The sequence below is a fragment of the Cetorhinus maximus genome, chromosome 15 (genome assembly GCF_964194155.1).
Source record: "Cetorhinus maximus chromosome 15, sCetMax3.hap1.1, whole genome shotgun sequence".
Classification (NCBI taxonomy): Eukaryota; Metazoa; Chordata; class Chondrichthyes; order Lamniformes; family Cetorhinidae; genus Cetorhinus; species Cetorhinus maximus.
This window is the reverse complement of record NC_135893.1, coordinates 14,504,621-14,525,507: the sequence shown is the minus strand read 5'-3', so window position 1 is coordinate 14,525,507 and position 20,887 is coordinate 14,504,621. Positions and strand designations below refer to the sequence as shown.

The 20,887-nt window shown below is 42.2% G+C and overlaps 1 protein-coding gene across 4 annotated transcripts in view; it reads right to left on the bottom strand.

The window, feature by feature from the left end:
• Nucleotides 1-20,887, bottom strand: part of tp73 (tumor protein p73) — a 248,278-nt gene that overhangs the window by 27,624 nt on the left and 199,767 nt on the right. For all 4 annotated transcript variants that reach the window (XM_078557907.1, XM_078557908.1, XM_078557905.1 and 1 more), the window contains exon 5: nucleotides 1,254-1,440. In XM_078557907.1, coding sequence (XP_078414033.1) covers nucleotides 1,254-1,440 — 187 coding nt within the window. The remainder of the gene's footprint in view (nucleotides 1-1,253; nucleotides 1,441-20,887) is intronic.

Below are 20,887 nucleotides of genomic sequence, written 5' to 3'. Positions count from 1 at the left end.
ACCAATTCTTCAGGCTTAAGTTATTTTTTAGTGAAATGTGAATGAAGACAACAACAAAGAATATGGATGGTTAAGTTAAACTTGGTTTACATCATAGTCTGGGTGGGGCGGAGAGTGCTATTGCATTTTAGGTAGGCAGATTACATCATAGGTAGAAAGGGAGGGTTCTGACTACAAGGGCCTTTGCAGTGTGTACACAGTGTCATTTGGAATATGAGATGAAGGGTGGGGGGGTTAGTGATTGGTGATACAATGTAGGTGGAATGGCTTACAGGTAACATGGATCCAGCCCATCCTTACTGGGAGACTTCTAGACTGGAAAATTTATGATAAAATAAACAACCAATTAATAAATGAATTAGCTGTTTTTCTGCAAGGGTATTGATGCTGCTGTTCTTCAGAGCGGATAGTCCTGGTCTCAAGTCAACTTCAATCTGAGGCAAATTCTATTCTATTCATTATTATTTCAATGAGTCATTTTTTGCTACTTCAGACCCCCACACTGTGTCAGAAACTAGAGTATATGCTCAACACTCTCACTAGAACCAAAGGTAGATACAAAACTTGGCACAGGCCATGCCTGGAATGCACTGGAGGAAGTGGCACCAAGTCCAATATCTGGGGATAAAGTTGTAACAACAGGTATACCTGTTACTCGGAGTAGCTATGTGAAGTTCACTTAAGCAAATTCCTGGAATCATTCTGATAGCACAGAATAGGCCACCACTTTATTGGGACATTCAGCCAATGGTTCTTTCCCCCTTATACAGTCTTATGGTCATTTTATGTTTCAAATAGAGATAACTGAGTGAAAGAAACTAGCTTGTCTGATGACCAGGTGAGAAAGTGCACAAAACTAAGGAAGAAGGATAAATTCAGCAGTTCTGTGCTCTTATGCTAGGCTGTGCTTGAGGGGAGCACATGTCAGAGAATTAGCTATAGTAGTGTAATGCTGATTCTCTAATCTGCAATCCCTTTGAGTTTGACTTTCCACTAGAAGAGAGGAATCATTGACTCTACCTGAAACAGAACACAAATGAATGGTCAACGTGGAATAATGAGTCAGTGCTTTTCGTGCAAAAAAAAAAGATAAAAGATAGAAAAATTATAGTGTACATTTTCTGATTGGTGTCTTGTTGTGCTGCATTAAGAAGAAGGAAAGTTCTACCCTTCCCCCATCAGTGACTGTCTATGGGTACTGAGTAGATACATGAAGAGAGGGATTATATTGCATTTTGGTAACATCCACTCACCATCATTGAAGTCTCTGCCAAGCTCGTGATTGGGACAGCGTTTTACCACTTCAGTCACATGTTCAGCCTTCTTGTAGACTGGCATTGCTCGCACCACACTGCCGGGAGGTGGTGGCGAGGTCAGTTTCACCTGGATTGGACATGTCTTTGCAATCTGACAGTAAAGTTTCTTCAGCAGTGGAGAATACTAGAAAATAAAATAACACACAGTAAAACATTAATTAAAATATGCATGAATTTCTTCATCAATCTCAATCTTCCATGGCAAGTCAAGACTAAGAGTAGTCAGTGGGTGAAGTGCAGTTAGACCGCAAAGGATCAAGATGCACAAATTTAATTCAGTCCACATTTTAAAATCATACATACTGTCCTGATTTGTATATACTGTTTGACTTTTTGTAGCTATATAGATAAACCTAGGAGGTCTTGTGGCGCAGTGGGTAGTTTGCCTGCCTCTGAGCCAGAAGCTCCGGTTCAAGTCCCACTCCAGGACTTGGTGGCCAAGTAAGGTGCATTCACAATGCAGCCAAACAGGTACCAACTTGTAAATCCTTCCAACATACGCCAATGGCAGGCAGTAAGGGCGGAAGAGGTTCCCGGTCAACCATGTGATAGAAAGAAATTGGAGCCTCTTCCATCATTGTCCATAGCTCCAAGTATAACCTGCATATAAAAGTGTATGTTGCCACAACAACTTGGACTCCTTGGGGGGCCGGTTGGTGTGCATCAGATTGGTGCCAAAAAATTGGGGTATGATCCCCATACAAAGCTGGGGTGGATTTGGGATCTCCCTCCTTGCCCTACCCATGGTGGAGACATGAACAGACACAATAGGCTGAATGGCCTCCTTCTGTATCATATGATTCTAAGACGAAAGAAGATAAACCTGCAGCAATTAGAGAAGTAAGAGTTGTCTGGAGCATAGAGTTTTCTGATTATAGGAGATGGAGGCACAAACTGAAGTGTTTGTGATGAATGTGGTTGAAACATGTAAATCATCCAGCTTATTATGAATTAATGCAGCTGGAGAAGCCGCTGCTAATGGTAACTTATTTGTTGATTTTTTTCATTCGTAGGTTGTGAGCATCACTGGAAACAGTCCATCCTTAATTGCCCTTGATGTGGGTTAGCCACCTTCTTGAATTACTCCAGGTCATGTGATGAATGTACACCCACTATGTTGTTAGGGAGGGAGCTCCAGGATCTTGACCTCGAGACAATGAAGGAATGGAGATATATTTCCCATCAAGATGGTGTGTGACTTAAAGGAGAACTTGCAGGTGATGGTCTTTCCATGTGCCTGCTGGCCCTGCCCTTCTAGGCAATAGAGATCGCAGGTTTGGAAGATACTGATCTTTCAGGAGAGGCAGTGGTGGAGGGAGTGAATGTTTATGGCGGTGGCTGGTGTTGAGTTTCTTAAGTGTTGTTGGAGCTGCACTCATCCAGGTAAGTGGAGAGTATTCCATAAGATCCCTGACTTGGGCTCTGTAGATGATGGGAAGATTTTGGGGAGTCAGGAGGCCAGCCACTTGCCCACAGAGTACTCAGCCTTTGACCTGCTCTTACAGTCACATATTGACGTGGCTCACCCAGTTAGGTTTTCTGGCCAATGGTGACCTCCAGGATGTTGATGGTGAGGGATTCAACGATGGTAATGCAGTTGAATGCCAAGGAGAGGTGGTTAGGCTCTCTCTTGTTGGAGATAGTCATGATTTGGCATTTGTCTGGGTTGAATGTTACTTACAGCTTATCAGCCCAAACCTGAATGCTTCATTACCTGAGGAATTGATAATATAACTAAACACTGTGCAATCATTAGCGAGCATCCACACTTCTGAACTAATAATGGAGAAAAGGTCATTAATGTAGCAGGTAAAGATAGCTGGGCCTAGAACACTTCCCTGAGGAACTCCTGCAGCGATGTCTTGAGGCTGAAATGAATGATCTCCAACAACCACAGTCACCTTCTTTTATGCTAGGATTGACTCCAGCCAAAGGAGAGTTTTCTCCTCAATTTCCATTGACTTCAATTAATGAGGTTCCTCAATGTGACAGTCAGTCAAATATTGCCGAGATGTCAAAGACAGTTACTCTCACCTCACCTCTGGAATTCAGTGTTTTGTCCATTTTTGAACCAAGGCTACAATAACATCTGGAGTTGAGTGGTTATTGATGAGTGTCTTGATATCATTGTCGACAACCCTGCCATTGCTTTGCTGATGATTGAAAGTAGGCTGATAGGAGAGTAATTGATCGCATTGAATTCGGCTTGATTTTTTAGTTGACAGGACATACCCGAACAGTTTTCCACATTGTTAGGTAAATATCAGTGTTGTACCTGCACTAGGACAGCTTGGCCAGAGGCCTTGCTAGTTTTTGAGCAGAAGTCTTAAGTACCACAGCTGGGATATTATTGGGGCTGTAGCCTTTGCTGAATCAGTGGGCTCAGCCATTTCTCACTATCATGTGAAGTAAATTGAATTTGCTGAAGACTGGCATCTGTGATGGTGGGGACCTCAGTGGGAGGCTGAACTCAGCACTTCTGGCTGAAGATAGTTGCAAATGCTTTAGCCTTGTTTTTTTCGCTTAGGTGTTGGTATTTGCCCCATGAAGCCTTCTCCTCCGTTATTTATTTAATTGTCTGCTGCCATTCATTACTGGATCTGGCAGAGTTTTGACCTGACCCATTGGCTATGTCAATAGCATGCCACTTCCACTGATTAGCATGCATTTAATTCTCTGTTGTAGCTTCACCAGATAGGCACCACATGTTTAGGGGTGCCTGGTGCTCTTCCATAATCCTCATTAAACCAGGGTTGGTCCCTTGGCTTGATAGTAATGGCACAGTGAGGGACATGCCAAACCATAAGGTAATAGATTCTGGAGGAGTATAATTCTGCTCCTGTTGAATGCTTGCAGTTCCTTGTGGATGCCCAGTTTTGAGCTGCTACATCTGTTCTGAATCTAATGCCACACAACACGATGGAAGGTGCGTTCAGTGTGAGGACAGGACTTTGTCTTCACAAGGACTTTGCAGTGATCACTCCTACCAATACGGCCATGGACAGATGCATCTGCAACAGGTCAACTGGTGAGGATGAAGTCAAATAGGCTTTTCCCTCATGAGGTAAAGTAGGTTCTCTCACCAACTGCTGCATGCCTAGTATGGCAGCAATGTTCTTCATGATTCTGCCTGCTCAGTTAGTTGTAGTGCTACTAAGCTACTCTTGGTGATGTAATTGAAGTCCCCCATCCAGAGTACATTTTGTGTGCTTGCTGCCCTCAGTGCTTCTTGCATGTGGTGTTTAACATGGATGAGTACTGATTCATCAGCTGAGGGAGGGTGGTAGGTGAAATCAGCCGGAGGTTTCCTTGTCCATTCTTGATCTGGTGCCATGAAATCAAGGGGTCCAGAGTCAATGTTGAGGACTCCCAGACTAGCCAGGCTATTGCAACAGTTTTGTCACAAAGTCTAGGTAAATGCCAGGTAGTCCATCCAATTTTATTTTTAGTATACTTTGTTGTAGTGGTTTGGTACAACTGTGCTTGTTAGGCTATTTCATAGGGCAGTTAAGAGCCAATCACATTGCTGTGGGGCTGGAGTTACATATAGGCCAGATCGGATAAGAAATAGACAGCATCTTCCAAACCCATGACCGCTACCATCTAGAAGGACAAGGGCAGCAGACAGATGGGAACACCAGTACCTGGAAGTTCTCCTCCAAGCCACCCACCATCCTGACTTGGAAATATATCGCCATTCCTTCACTGTCACTGGGTCAACACCCTGGAACTCCCTCCCTAACAGCACTGTAGGTGTGCCTACACCACATGGCAGCTCACCACCACCTTTACAAGGGAAATTAGGGGTGGGCAATAAATGTTGGCCTAGCCAGCAATGCCCACACCCCATGAATGAAAAAAGAGAGATCTCTTTCCTCAATTGGTAGTAGTGAACCAGATGGATTTTTTTTCTTTACAACAATCACTGATACCAGCTTTTTATATAGTACTATTTAGTTAACTGAATTTAACTTTTCCAGCTGTCATGTGGGGTTTGGACTCATGTGTCTGGATCATTATTTCAGGCCTCTGGGTTACTAGTCTAGTATAGTAACTAGTAGTATAACACACTGATGCAGCCATTCTCTCAATGAGTGCAGAAACCTAAATGAGTGTGGGCTGGATTTGAGCCCAAAACTCAGAGAGGAAAGACCAATTATCCAACTCAGACCTAACCTCCAGCAAAAAGGAAAAATGAGAAATACTTACATTTACATAGTACTTTCCACAACCACCAGACAAAGTGTTTTATAGCTAGTGTAGCACTTTTTTTGAAGTATAGTCGCTGTTGTAATGCAGGAAACAGCAGCCAATTTGCACAAGCTCCCATAAACAGCAACGTGATAATGCCCAGATAATCTGTTTTTTGTGATGTGAAATAGTGCCATGGTATCTTTTACATCCACCTGAGGGGACAGATAGGACCTCAGTTTAACATCTCATCTGAAAGACAGCACCTTCAACAGTGCAGCACTCCCTAAGTATCAGCCTTGATTTTTGTACTCAGGTCCTTGAGTGGGACTTGAACCCAGGACCTTGTGACTCAGAAGCAAGAGTGCTACCAACTGTGCCATGGCTGACACATAAGATGACATTCAGGCTCTCATCCTCCTCCCTCATTTTTGCAACTCCTATTTCAACTTATTCTTCCTCAGGATCTCAAAATTGTGGAACCCCTTGCCTTCTTTCAGATTTTCCTTCTTCCTACAATCTACATGATTTTAAAAAATGTTTGGCATCATCTAACTATTTCACGATACACTTTTGTTTCTATTCTTCAACGTTGTTGTTGTCTTGCACTATGGCCTTTCACCTGAGTTTCTCTACAAAAAAAAAACTTTCAGTTTGGTGTGGATTTAAATTTGGGTCTCAGAGATGAAACAGAGATCCAACACACTCTACTGTTTCTTTGTGTAGGTCAGCTGTTATGCTTGGCAGTGATCAAACCTTTAATTCTGACCAAATTTCAATCTGTGCTATTTTAACAAGACCCAGGTTAGCATTAAGGGACAAACAATATGGAAAGTGATTTAGCCCAAATGTGTGAAGAAGTCGCATGGGAACAGGGCCAACTGTAATTTTTATCTTTGTATCTTGAAGGCTTTTGAAAGAATCCTGAAAACTAGTAGCATCTTCCGGAGATCACTGTGACATATGATTAATGCTGATTAGATAAACACTTGGTAATCAGTAAGTAAACACTTAAATCCCCATCCTCGATGTTTTAACATTCACTTGGTGAATAAATCTTCTTTGATACATTTTTTCCTGTACAATCTTTTTGTGTGAAACCACCTGATAAGTTTTTATTTATTAATTCACATCCTGTCAAGAAAATGTAATTTGTTTTGGGATTGTATTTCTTCCATTTAATAATTGCTGGAATTGCAGTATCAGAAGACTGAAACAAAGATAAATCTAAGGGGAGAATTTTTCCTATGGCGGGCAGGCTCAGCAGGAGCGGGCGCGGAGCCGATCGCTACCCGCGATCGGCTGCGCGCCGCCATTTTATGTGGGTGGGCCAATTAAGGCCCGCCCAGCATAACACATGGCCGGTAGCGCTACCTGTGCAGGCTGGGGGAAGAGGGAGAGTCGGGGCCTGCGCTCCAATGCACGCGAAAGAGCACAGCAATCTCCCTGAGGCACAGAGCTGCCTCGGGGAGACTGAATGGTTGTGAAAACTTTTTAATAAATAAAGTGAAAATTTATTTAAACATATCCCCTCATGTGACAGCGTCACATGAGCTGGGACATGTTTGTCAAGTAAGTAAAATTTATTTATTTATTTTATAAAACCTTCAGGAAGCCTCATCCCGCCCATGGATGAGGTTTCCTGAAAAACGCGAAGGCCGCTTGGGCTCTTCGTATGCCCGCCAACCTTAACGTTGGACGGGCAGCATTGTTAACAAGTTAAATTACTTTTTTAATGGCCTTAATAGACCATTGACAGTTCAGCGGGCGTGCAGCTGCCTCCGGCAAGCGCCCGCTGAATGAAATATCGAAATGACGCGTGATGATGTCAGGACGCACGCCCGACATCATTGCGTGTCATTTTACATGTCAGCGTGTCGGGCCCACCCCTGCACGCCAATGGCAATATTCTGCCCTAAGAGACTTAATTGTAGAGTTTACTTTTGTGCTGATTCTTAATGTTTTTATGACAGGACTAAATTTCCTTCATTGTAATGTTTCTTCTTACTCATTTGCTGGGATACAGTGCCAGGAGTGTAAGTCAATCTCTGGTACCCCACAAAGGTGACCTTGCTTCATGGTGCTGGATAGTGAACAAAACCAGGAATTCTGCTCTGTATGGCTCAGTACTACTTCAACCTCTTATCAACTGAATCATTAATAGGGCTTTGGATTTGGAACCTAAATTTCAATTCAGCCGAATATATTTCACAAGAATAACTAAAGTATTTTTAAAAAAGTACAATACCATATACCAGGATTCCAAATCTACTTAATGAAAAATTATTTTACTGTAACTTCGAAGCAAATCAAACAAGTTTGGTCACGTCTGGGATGACAAAAAATTACTTTCTTGTGTCCTGACACTGGTGTTCAAAATCCAAACAGTTTGCTCCACTTTGAAATCAAACCCTCATATTTTATTTTCACTCATGGGTAGAAAAGTCGTGTGCATGGAGGTCTCCACATTATTGCTGGCGTGCTTCAGCATGTCTTTCCTGAGAAGAACCCAGAACTTCACCTGGAGCATATTGTTTCCTGACTTTTCAGCAGTATTTGTATAGACATGTAGATTAATGGAATTAAATGACAGCATTTGAAAAGCTATAAATTGCAAATGGCTTTTAATCACAGCCTGCCATTTGGAGACCTAGTTATGTAAACTCCCCACACAGGAGACCTGCAAGTAAACTGACGCCATTCTGCTGGGTTAGCTGATCTGAACAATAGCAACGGTATGGGATGCTAGTAGAACTGGCCTTGGTGCCCTGGGCTGTTTCCTTGATCTTGATCACAGTCCAGTGAGCCTGCTGGAAAGTGCACGTGAACGTTGAACAAGGACAGGTTTTGGATTGGCTACAAGGCACATCCCCCACCCCACCCCGCCCAACCCTTTATTCTAAATGTTTATTAACTGGAAGTCAACACGATCAAAGAAACAGGGGGGATCCATTATTAAACCAGTGTCAGCCATGGCTCAGTTGGTAGCGCTCGCTGCTGAGTCAAAACAATTGTGGGTTCATGTCTTATTCCGGAGATCTGATGACAAAAATCTAGGCTGATACTCCGGTGCAGTACTAAGGGAGTATTACACTGTTGGAGGTGCAATATTTTGGATGAAATATTAAACCGAGACCCAGCTTGTTTTCTCAGATGGACATAAAATATCCCATTGCTCTATTGTGAAGAAGATTGTGCAAGTTATCCCTAGTGTCTTGACCAATACTTATTCCTCAATCAACATAATTAAATAAAAAAGCAGATTATCTGGTCATTATCACATTGCTGTTAGTGGGAGCTACCTGTGCACATTACAACAGTGACTACACTTCAACAGTACTTCTTTGGCTGTAAAGTGCTTTCAGTCATCCTGTGGTTGTGAAAAGCACGATAAAAATAGAAGTCTTTCTTTTCTTTCAGTTCCAGTCTGTCAACAGAGAAGGCTGATGTGGAATTCTAGATATGTGATGGGTTGAAGAAGTGGTAATTCAGTGGGTGTAGAAAATATAACTAATTAATGTTCATGCAAGATTTAATTTCCAGAATAATATACTGCTGTATATGTTGATGCAATTACCTCACATTTTAATTGCACAACAGGACCTTCAGGAGATGTAGTAATCCCAGACCCTGCTGTCTGTTCTCTTTAAAGTCGATATTAGAAATTCCAGTGCACTATTGAAGGGAGCTCTCCTGGCCAAACATTCTTCCTTCAACTAATACCATCATTCATTTCTTTTTGGTTTGTGGGATATTGCTGGTGTATTTGCCTAAATTAACAGCAGTAATTCTTGATATGAAGTGTTTTGAGATGTTTCAATGATTGCTGAAAAAAAAAATTTTGTCAAAGCTTTTCATCTTGCACTCATCAGGACAATCGCAAGAATACCAATGTCAGGGGAAGCAACAACTTTATGAGAAACGTGACTTGGATGGAATGACATCCTCCTAACCTCCTACCACTTGCGTATTTCCGATATGTGGATGATGAGTTTGCTATATTGAAATCTGTATCAGCATGTAATAATTTCCTTGCACGTCTTAATGGGCTCCATCCCACGCCCAAATTCATCTTTGAAATGAAGCAGTCAATTGAACTCCCTTTCCTTAACGTACTAGTTGAGAAATCGGCCAGGGAGTTCTCTACCATGGTCTACCACAAGCCTACCTTCACTGATCAATACACACTTTGGGATTCTTATAGTTCCACGCACTATAAGATTGGTCTTATTGGCAACCTCGTAAATAGGGCCCAAGTCATTTGCTCACCTTCCAAGCTTGATGCTGCAATTTCAGCTTGATGCTGAAATGCTCAAAGACATCCTGTGGGATAATGGCTAGCCTGATTAGATCATTTCCCGCCGTATATCGTGCAAATTCATGAATGGGCCCAAAGCCATCACTTTCAGCCCTGAAAAGTGCCCAGTCTACCTAAGAAGGGCAAGGTATCTCAAAAATTTGAATAACAGGTGAAGCTAGCTGTTTCACATTGCTACTATGCAGTAGGAACATGAGTGGTATTCACCACTCACAGGATGTACAGGCTTGAGGAGCTAAGTAGCTTACTCCTGCTCCTTGTTCGTATGTTCGTTCCAAAGACTGGTGGATCGTATCAAACAGCATGTCCCTTCGGCCGTTCACAACAGGGAAGGTACAGACTGTACCCAACCAGCCTGTGCTTGCAACACTCAAAACACAGTGTCCAACATTAGATGTGATTCCCAAATTGGACAACATTTGTTAAATAATCCTCAGTGTGCTAAAAATTATGCTGACAATCAATTTAAGATTGTTAGTTGGGCTTGCAGTGTGGCACATTTGCGTATACTGGAAGCTACATATAATAATACACAGGACCTTGTTCTTTGCAGACAAAGAGAACAGGTACACACATTGCACTTGTTTCAGCTAAACAAAGTAAGTGATGGCATTTGCTGGTTCATTCCTCAGGGCAATGCCTTGACCAATCAGAGTCAAGCTGCCTGCTTTAAAATTTCAAACAATGCTTGGCAGTTAACCATCAGTCACTATTAACTGGTGCATTCTGCATAGCAATTAATGCCTCTACCAGTGTCTGCTTGCCAACCAATCAGCACTCTCTTCTCATACAGTATAACGTTTTTGCTTCCCCTGACATTGTTATTTTTGTGATTGTCCTGATGAGTGCAAGGTGAAAAGCTTTGACAAAATGTCTTTTTTCAGCAATACTCAAGTTCTGTACTACCAAACAACTATATGTCTCAATTATCTGATATAATTTTTAAAAATTCTTTTATGGGATGTGGGCATCTTTGGCAAGGCCAGCATTTATTGCCCATTCCTAATTGCCCTTGAACTGAGTGGCTTACCACACCATTTCAGCAGGCAGTTAAGAGTCAACCACATTGTTGTGGGTCTGGAGTCACATGTACGCCAGACCTGGTAAGGATGGCAAATTTCCTTCCCTAAAGGACATTAGTGAACCAGATGGGTTTTTACAACAATCAATGATAGTTTAATGGCCACTATTACTGAGGCTAGCTTTATATTCCAGAATTTTACTAATTGAATTTAAATCCTACCAGCAGCCATGATGGGATTTGAACCCTTGCCCTCAGAACACTAGCCTGGGCCTCTGGACTAATGGCCCAGTGACATTACCACTATTCCATCATCACCCCTTAAAATTGAAATCAACATTACACAGGTTGGCTCTTGATACTCTCCCAATTTTACGCAAACATCCCTTGTGCACCATGACATATTTCTCATAGACCTTTCACTCGTTGTTTGTGGTGATTCTGAGCCTTACTGATAGCAAATGTTGTCCACCTTTCCTCACTATCCCATGCAGCCTACCAAGGCAGTGTTATTATACCTGACCCAAATTTGAACCCAGTTGGACTATGTCAATGTTTACAAATTGTCTGTCATAATCTTATACACCTCTATAAAATCTCCCCTCAATCTCCTTTGTTCCAAGGAGAACAACCCTTGCTTCTTCAACTTAACCTCATAGTTAAGATCCCTCGGGTAGAATCTTGTGTCCTACCCGCTGTGGCTAGTTTGGTGCTGGGGAGCATTTAGTAGGGCAGGAGGATGGCGGTTGGGGACCTCGTCATCTTTCCACCTCCAGCCTGATGAAGCCTGATGGCCCATGGATGGCTTTCCCGTGCTGCCTCCAATTGAGGCCCTTAAGTGGCAATTAATGCAAGCAGGGAGGATGTCACATGGGGAGCACAACAAGTAAACACATGCAGGGTTGCTTGCAGGCTGCCAGGGGGGGTCCCTCATTCAAAGCCACTCAGTGCTTGATCAAGGGACCCAGCATCGTGAAGGGGTGGGGTTTGCTAGGACCCAACCTTTGGTCATGCTGCTGACACCCCTTCCACTATCACTCACCTCTGGACTGTGATCCAGCAATGTTCCTAGACTTCGGGTGGGTGTCTTACCGGCAGCAGCCAACACCTCCCCAGTGGCGCCGTTGCTCAATATAGCTACTGGCCTCTGATTGGCCAGCAATTCCCAGTAGGCGGGACTTGTCTCCTGGTGACCTTGATCCCATGGAAGGCCTGCCACTGACCTGTCAAGTGCCTGAATAGAACATGATGTGGCAGACCTTCCCGAAAAGAGGTGATATGGGCACCTGCCAGCTGGCTCCTGTCACCTCCACAAAATTCCGCCCCTCATCCCTGAAACCATTCTGGTATATCTCTTCAGCATCCTCTCAAGGGCCTTTCTAAAGTGTGGTGAATAGAACTGGACACACTACTCTAGTTGAGGCCTAACTAGTGCTTTATAAAGGTTCCCTATAACTTGCCTGCTTTTATACTCAATATCTCTATTTATGAGGCCCAAAGTCCCATATACTGTGCTAACTACTCTCTCAATATGTCCTGTCACCTCCAAAGGATCTCTGCATAAGGACACCAATGTCTCTCTGTCCCTGCACACTTTTTAGAATGGTGCCATTAAATCTGTGTTGCATCACCCCATTCCTTCTGCCAAAGTGCATGACCTCACACTACTTCGTATTAAATTCCATCTGCTACTTGTTTACTGGTTCTGCTAGCCAATCTTTGTCATGTTGCAGTCAATTTGTATCATCCTCACTGTTGGCCATACCTCCAAGTTTGATATCATCAGCAAATTTTGAAATTTTACTCTTTATTCCAATGTCTAAGTCATTTTTATATAAGAAAAACATCACTCTCTGCCATCTTCCAGTCTGAAAAACAAACATTTACAATGATTTTCTACCCTTAAGCCAATTTTTTATCCAAGCTGACATTTAACCTCCTAATCCTTGCTATTCCATCTGGATCTGGCAATTTATCCACTCTAAGCGTAGCAAGCCTTTCCAGTATAACCTGCCTTTCAATTTTCATTGCATCCATTACTTCCAGCATCTCTGCTTCTACCGATATTTTGTCAGCATTATCTTCCTTAATAAACACCAATACAAAGTTCTCATGAATTATTCTAATTTACCCTGTGCCTTTAAGCATAAATCACCTTCTTTGCCCCTAATAGGCCCATTCCCACCACTTACTAGCCACTTAATATGTTAATGGTGGTAAAAAGAATTTGGGGTTTTCATTTATGTTAACTGACAGTGAGGTGACCCATGAAACCGTCCAGGAAGACTGGCAGGTTAGCAAAATAGTCAGAAAAGTAGCAAATGTATGGATATGTATGAAGTAATACATTTTTGAAAGGATGGGAACATATACTTAATGGAAAGACAAGAAATAAGAGTGAATGAAAAGCTGAGAGGTTCAAATGCATAATTCTCTGAAAGTGCAGCTAGGTAAAGCAATCGAAATAGTCATTAGAATTTTGGGTTTTATAAACTGTAGCATAAATGACAAGCATAAAGAAATAATGCTGAATTTATGCAAAACATTGGTTAGGTCACAGTTCAGATTGCGAGCAGTTTGGGCATCTCATTATAGGAAAGAAATTAAAGCGAGAGGGTATAGCATAGGTTAATCAGAATGATACCAGCTGGTAAAACTATACCATTGAGGAGAAACATGAGACACATGAATATTTCCACTGCAGCAGAGAAAGCCAAGAAAAAAATTACATAAGTTTTTGAAATTCCTAAGGGTTTTTATAGAGTGAATTGGAAAGACTATTGTCTTTGGTACTTAAAATTGCTGTTAGCAAATGTTAGAATGAGAGGTTCAGAGAAACATCTTGACATAATGGGTTGTTGCAGCATGGAAGCTTTGGCACAGGAGATGCTGATCTAGAAACCATTTTATCTTTTAAGGTAAAATTAAATATTTGAAGCAGATAGAGATACAGGGTTTTGGAAGAGCAGAGAAATGGGATTAGTTTTGGATTGCTGTAACAAAGAGCTGAAACAGACATGACAGACTGAATTACCTCATTCTCTGCTGTAAAATTCTATTGTTATAAGTAGAAAACACAGAAACAGTAATGTTGCCATAAACAGTGCAAGAGACAGATGCATTAAGACAGGCACATCTACAACACGTTGTATTTGTAGCACTTTTAAGATAGTGAAACATTCAAAATAGGGCACAAAAATTGGAATACAAAAAAAGCAGAGATACCCGAAAGTATGGCTGAAGAGTTACTTCTTAAGAAGGCTATTGAATATGGGGAAAAATGCAGTATTGTGGAGAAAATTTTAAAGAGAATTTCATAGTGTCAGGCTGTTATGGCCAAAAGTTTTGCCACAATAGTGGAGAACATATAATATTCCAGAAATTGAACAGCATTGGGTGTGACACAGTAAGCAATGACTAAATTATCTATGACTGGCAAGTCAATCGGTCAGCTAACAAGTTAACCTTTCTCATTATCAAAGAGATCGCCATTTTTTATTCTAACAGCATCACCTTTTAATGGGTAGTTGTGGCAAGTCTTGCTCACTGTCTTATCTTCACTTGAAACATGCCTGGCTGTAATCAGCAGCCACATTTATTATTTCAGTCAGTTATAACTGCCTTTGTAATTCAACATCAGAAGCCAAATCCTTACAGAAGTGTGCCAAGATGTTGCTGTATTTGGAGAAGGCAATCTTTTTAGTGAGAACTTGTTTTTTACAGTTTATTGGGTGCAGCTGGCAAGTGACAAAAATGGGAATCCCCTCCTTGTGTTCGAAGCATCTCATTATCTTTGTGGCTTTGATAAACAATCCATTGACACTACTGTCAAGAAGACCTGGTAATTTTAATGTATTGCAGCAGACATGCTTTTAGATTGTTGAGACTCTTACAAGACTTTAATTCCTCCAACACCTGGATATCCTTGAGGCTCTGAAGATTGAAAGCCCAGACCCCCCAGACTAGCTTTGTTAAGGCTGTTCTTGTTCCTTGAAAGGTTTCAACATATTTTTCCTCTGATCTAGCCTCAGAAAGCTTTGGCTTCTCACTTTGGGAAAGTTAAGACTTGCACTAATTTTCAAAAAATAAATAACTCTGTTTTACCAGGTCCTGACATGCATGCACTTTGAGTAAGATGAAGTGTGCCTGTCTCATTTGGAACATGTACTGGCTCCTTACATGTGGCTGCATTCCATCGGCAGAATCATAGGTTGAACTTTGCAACTAACAAACAAACCTCAGTCCTTTGGATTTCTGATGACCTGAAACCTCTTGGCTTTGGGGAGATCCAAAAATTTTAATTTGATCTTGGACCACATTTCATAGTTTACGTTTGTATGCCTATCTTTCTGTCTTTCTCCTTTATCTTAGCAGTCAATCACTTCATGTTTTGGTTTTTCTATCTATGCCACTGTTTTGTTTTATTCCTGCTTTTGCTTAGCCACAACTTTGAAGCACCGTGGGATAGTTTGTTATGTTATAATGCTACAAAAACAAGCTTTGCACTATTCTCTTCTTGTTAATCTTACCTCTCTCTTCACTCTCTCTAAACATACCACACAGTGATTTACAAATACACATAACAGTTGCAATTTTAAGTGTGCTAATGCCACAATACTTTGTGAAAGCACATGTTACACTTATCAGTCGATGTTCATTCTTCTTGGGGCTGAAATAGTTGAAGAACTACAGGAAGGGGAAGGAAAAGCAAAGAGTGAGGCACTGAACATTGGGCACCTGTCCTCTATCTGGGCAATGGACGAAAAATATATACAAGGAAGCTAAAAGACGAAAGAAAATAGTTAAAGCAAAATGCAGATCATGAACAAAGAAGAAGCACTATATCTTTCCCTTCTTTCAGACCAAGCAGTTTTCAGTTTGTGAAGGACCAGAAGAAGCCAGGCATTGTTTTCATCACTATGAAGCAACATACTAGTGGCACAATAATTTCTGTCATGTGTGTATGCAAGCAAATATAACAATGTTTTCCAAACACTATTTTTTTTTTTTTGCAAAAGCAGTGCTCCCTTTAAATGTTAAGTGTCTAAGGAATGCCTTTACTCCAAGAACTAAGACTCCAACATTTGCAGCATTATCAAAGTGACAGCCTACTGTCACCTTCAAATCTCTCATTTTTTTTAGTCAGCGGTGAAGGGGCCTAATATATCCCTCCCCACGTTCTGTAAGTCACAAGAAAATCAAAGTTTAAATCCAGAGATTAAAGTGAAGCTCTGTGTGCTTGGGAGCCGTAAGAGAATTATTAAAATCTACAAAGCGAAGCAATGAATCGGTGTGAGGGACAGTATTTGAAGGCAGCGGAATTTAAGGCAGAAAGGTAATAGTGAAATAATAATAGCCAGTATTGTCAAATGAAGTTCAGTGGAACTTAGGCTGATCTTTGCTACCCTACCTCCTGGGGCACAGAAGCCAATTGCAATGCTACAACCTCTGTCTCTGGTTGAGCTCAACTAAGTTAGCAGTGCTGAAGGAGACATATGTGCCCTCAGCAGTGCAGACTTCTGTGGGATCTCACAGGTGGCTGCACACTAGTGCATCACCCAGGTGACACATCCCTCTTCACCAAGGCTGGACAACAGACATCAGATTCACAACTGATGGAGGATCATAGGCTCAAAGGGCACTGGCTCTTGTGCCTGGACAGAAGTCGGTGCATTAGAAAACCCTCCTTGGTCGTTGTGGTGGTCTGCTGCACTCTCCAAACATGATCCTGCTGAGAGGTGTGGACCTTGAGATGGTGAAGCCCTGGAAGGGGACAGTTCATTGCGGGAGGAACAAGAGCAGGAAGTGAGAGAGGAGGAGGAATTGGAGGCAGAGGGAGATCAGAATGAACACAGAGATGACCCTGCTGCATGATGAGGTGGCCTCTTCCTGCCACCCTGAGGGAAGAGAACCTCCCTCCTTTTCCTCATGTGTTCCAGATCTCCAGCTCTTCATGCTTTCGACTTGACATCTTGCCTTCTTGTGGTGCAGTGGAGGGTTTTGGCACACACTCTCTCCTTCAGGACAACTAGCAGCCTCAGTGATGGCTGCCGTGGGTGTCTGAATGAGTCCCATGCTTCATCTGACCAGCCTCCATTCCTGCTCTCACCAGCTTTAACTGAACAGGAAACACACCGGAAAATCTGAACTTCAGTCAATTTCCCACCAGAGATATGTTTCTGACACAGAAACAGACCCAGCTCCCATTTCCCGCCTCCATGTGAAAATCCAGCCCCATGTCTCCAAAACATGCCAAAAACTGGGGAAGTGTTGAATTTTACACAGAAGAGATTCCTTTAGCCAGAGCATTGTAAGGATATGGAACTGACTACCATAAGGAATAGTTTAGTCGAGTAATATGGATGCATTCAAGGAAATACTAAATAGGCACATAAGGGAGAAAGGAATAGAATATGCTGGTAGAGCAAGATGAAGAGGAGTGGGAGGAAACTTGTCTAGCCATATACGCTGTCATAGACCATTTGAGCTAAATTTCCTCTTTCTGCATTATAGAATTCAATTTAAAATAGCAAAAAATACAAGGTTACTCAAGGATGCATTCTAGTGCCTGTAGGGATTTCTAGGAATTGGCAGGATCTGAGTATTTGACTAACTTTATGAGTACAGCCCGGACGCAGCAAGATTCACCTTGCCTGCCCCATGTTTGCTCTGATATTCACTCCTGTGTCCCTCTACCCTGAAGGAGTAAATAATGAGGAATTCACTCTTTCCTCTTGTGGCTGCTTTTTCCATTCACTTCACGTCAAAGCTGAACTTAATGAGAGTGTTGCAAGGCTGGAATTCTTGGGTGTAGTCAGAGGGTGAAGAATGAAACTAGCGACTACTGAAAACATTTCTAATCATGTTAGTTCTCTGTACTCGTGAATCGTCAAATTTAAGCTCATTATGATTTTCAGCCATACTTTACCTTTGTCTTGGTGGAAGCAAGACACAGAAATCCCCATGCCAACAACCACTACATCAGACTGGAAAGTAGCAAATATAAACCTCTATTCAAGAAGGGAGGGAGGCAGAAAACAGGAAACTATAGGCCAGTTAGCTTGATGTCCGTCGCGGGGAAGGTGTTAGAATCGATCATTAAGGAGGTTATAGCTGGGCACTTAGAGAAACTTAAAGTAATTGGGAAGAGTCAGCATGGTTTTGTGAAAGGGAAATCATGTTTAGCCAATTTATTGGAGTTATTTGAAGGAGTAACATGCACTCTGGATAAAGGAGAGCCTGTAGATGTACTTGTACTTGAATTTCCAGAAGGCATTTGACATGGTGCCACATCTAAGGTTATTGGGGGAAATAAAAACTCATGGTGTAGGGGATAACATATTAGCATGGAAAGAAGATTGGTTGGCTGGCAGAAAACAGAGATAATGCATAAATGGGTCTTTTTCTGATTGGCAGGATGTGACAAGTGGAATCCCTCAGAGGTCTGTGTTGGGGCCTCAACTTTTACAATTTATATCAGTGACTTAGATGAGGGGAGTGAAGGCATGTTAGCTAAATTTGCAGATAACATAAAGATTAGGTAGGAAAGTATGTTGTGAAGAGGACATAAGGAGGTTGTAGATGGATATAGATAGGTTGAGTGAGTGGGCAAAAAATCTGGAAGATGGAGCGTAATCTAGGAAAACGTGAAGTTGGCAGGAAGAATAAAAAAGCAGAGTATTTTTTAAATGGAGAATGGCTGCAGAATTCCGAGGTACAGAGGATCTAGGTGTGCTAGTGCATGAGTCACAAAAAGTTAGTATGCAGAAACGGCAAATAATTAAGAAGGCTAATGGAATGCTCTCCTTTATAATATGTAATATAATGGGAATAGAGGGATACGGACCCTGGAAGTGCAAAATGTTATAGTTGACAGGCAATATGATCGGCGCAGGCTTGGAGAGCCGAAGGACCTGTTCCTGTGCTGTACTTTTCTTTGTTCTTTGTTCTATAACAAGAGGAATTGAACATAAATGTAAGGATGTTGTACTTCAGTTATACAGGACATTGGTGAGACCGCATCTCGAATATTGTGTGCAGCTTTGGCCTCCTTATTTCAAGATGTAAATGTGTTGGAGGCGGCTCACAGGAGGTTTACTAGATTGATACCTAGAATGAGCAGGTCGTCTTATGAGGAAATGTTAGACAGATTGGGCTTGTTTCCACTCAAGTTTAGAAGAGTTAGGAGTGACTTGATTGAAGTATATAAGATACTGCATGGTATTGACAAGGTGGATGTGGAAAGGATGTTTCCTATTGTGGGTGAGTCCAGAACTAGGGGACACTGTTATAAAATTAGGGGTCACCCTTTTAGGGCAGAGATGAGGAGAAATTTATTTTCTCAGAGGGTTGTGCGACATTGGAACTCTCTGCCTCAGAAGGCGGTGGAGGCGGGATCATTGAATATTTTTAAGCCAGGGGTGAATAAGTTCTTGTTAAGCAAGGGAATCAAAGGTTATCAGAGGTAGAAGGGAATGTGGAATTCGAAACTCAAACTGATCAGCCATGATCTTATTGAATGGCAGAGCAGGCTCAAAGGGCCAAATGGCCTACTTCTGCTCCTTTTTCATATGTGCATACATTGTTTTAAATTCCAAACCCCGAGATTTTAGGTAATATCTACTGGACCCAGGTTGAGGGACCGTTCGGGATGGCTGGCTCCCCGATATGGTCCCGAAGCCAGCCAAGTTTCCCAGTGGTGGGAACAGCAGAAATTAGAAGTCCAATTAAGGTTGATTTTTCTGGCTCAACGGCATTACTCTGATGGGGAAGAGGCCAACGGCTGCAAAAGAGTTTGCTACCCTTCGACTTCCCAGTTACAGGGAGGGTCATTAGAGCCAGACACTCCACGGTCCAAGGAGGGACTCGCCAGCAGCAAATGCTGCGCTCCCAGCCCTAATTCCCCTAATGGAGAGGTTCCCCATCTAATTGCTGGTTCTGTCTGTCTGCCTTATTCCGGCAAGAAAACCAAATCTTTGCCTCAACAGCAGCCACCTCTCTCAATGGTGCTGCAGAGCTGCCAGCCTGCAGTGTGGAAGATCATCCACCTCCCCAGCCTGTGGGTTCTTGCATTGCCTTGTCCTGGCAATATCACAGGTGAAGTACAGCCTTCCACCTGAGTGCGCTGGCCACCCGATAAAGTCCCCGCCATTGGAACACCCCTCACTTTTCCATGATGATCCTGCACTTTGTGTGTACAAGTGCTGCAGAAATGCAGTCTTTTAACCCTTCTAGACCTTCAACAGGCTCATGGCAACACTGATGGTACACTGCACAGAAAAAATGAAAAAGCAGATCTCTACTTGAGCACCAGTCTCCTGATAGCAGCAAAATGGCATCTAGTTGGTTCCTATAGACTGGGCTAATGCTTACAATGCTAGCCTGTGATTTGGGCTATCACCTTTTGTCAAATCCAAGGCTGGATGAGGGAAGAGCTAGTATAAGGGGTAACAGGAGGGAATGTGGAAGGGTGGACTTAGACAACTGCTTGTCTCCTGATGAGAACCCTTTGAAAAGCTTCAATAAATAAATCAGTGAGGGAGTTGGGGTGGGGGTACGGGAGCAGTAGAAAACTAGTTGTGTGATGATAGTAACAAGTACATTTGTTAGTTGAAGCTCCTCTGCCTTATTTTAAGGAGTCCCCATGTTTGTTTTCATAGCATAATTTCAACCCCAAAAAGTGGAAAAATGGAGTTTGTTTCTAAATTACATTGAATTTACAGCACAGAAAAACACTATTAGGTCCATTGGATTATGCCAATGTTAATGCTCCACACAAGTCTTCTCCCACCTTACTTCATCTCACCCTATCAACATATCCTTTTATTCTTTGCTTCTTCATCTGCTTATCTAGCTTCCCTTTAATTGCATCTATCCTATGTGCCTCAACTACTCCCTGTGGTGACAAGTTCAGACAAAGCATCAGACTTCTATGTGAAAATTTTACAAGATTTCACTCATGTTCAATAAATCGGGAATTTTGTGTATTGAATCTGTTGACCTCTGTGAAAATGGATTCTCTTGTATCAGGTTTGCATATTT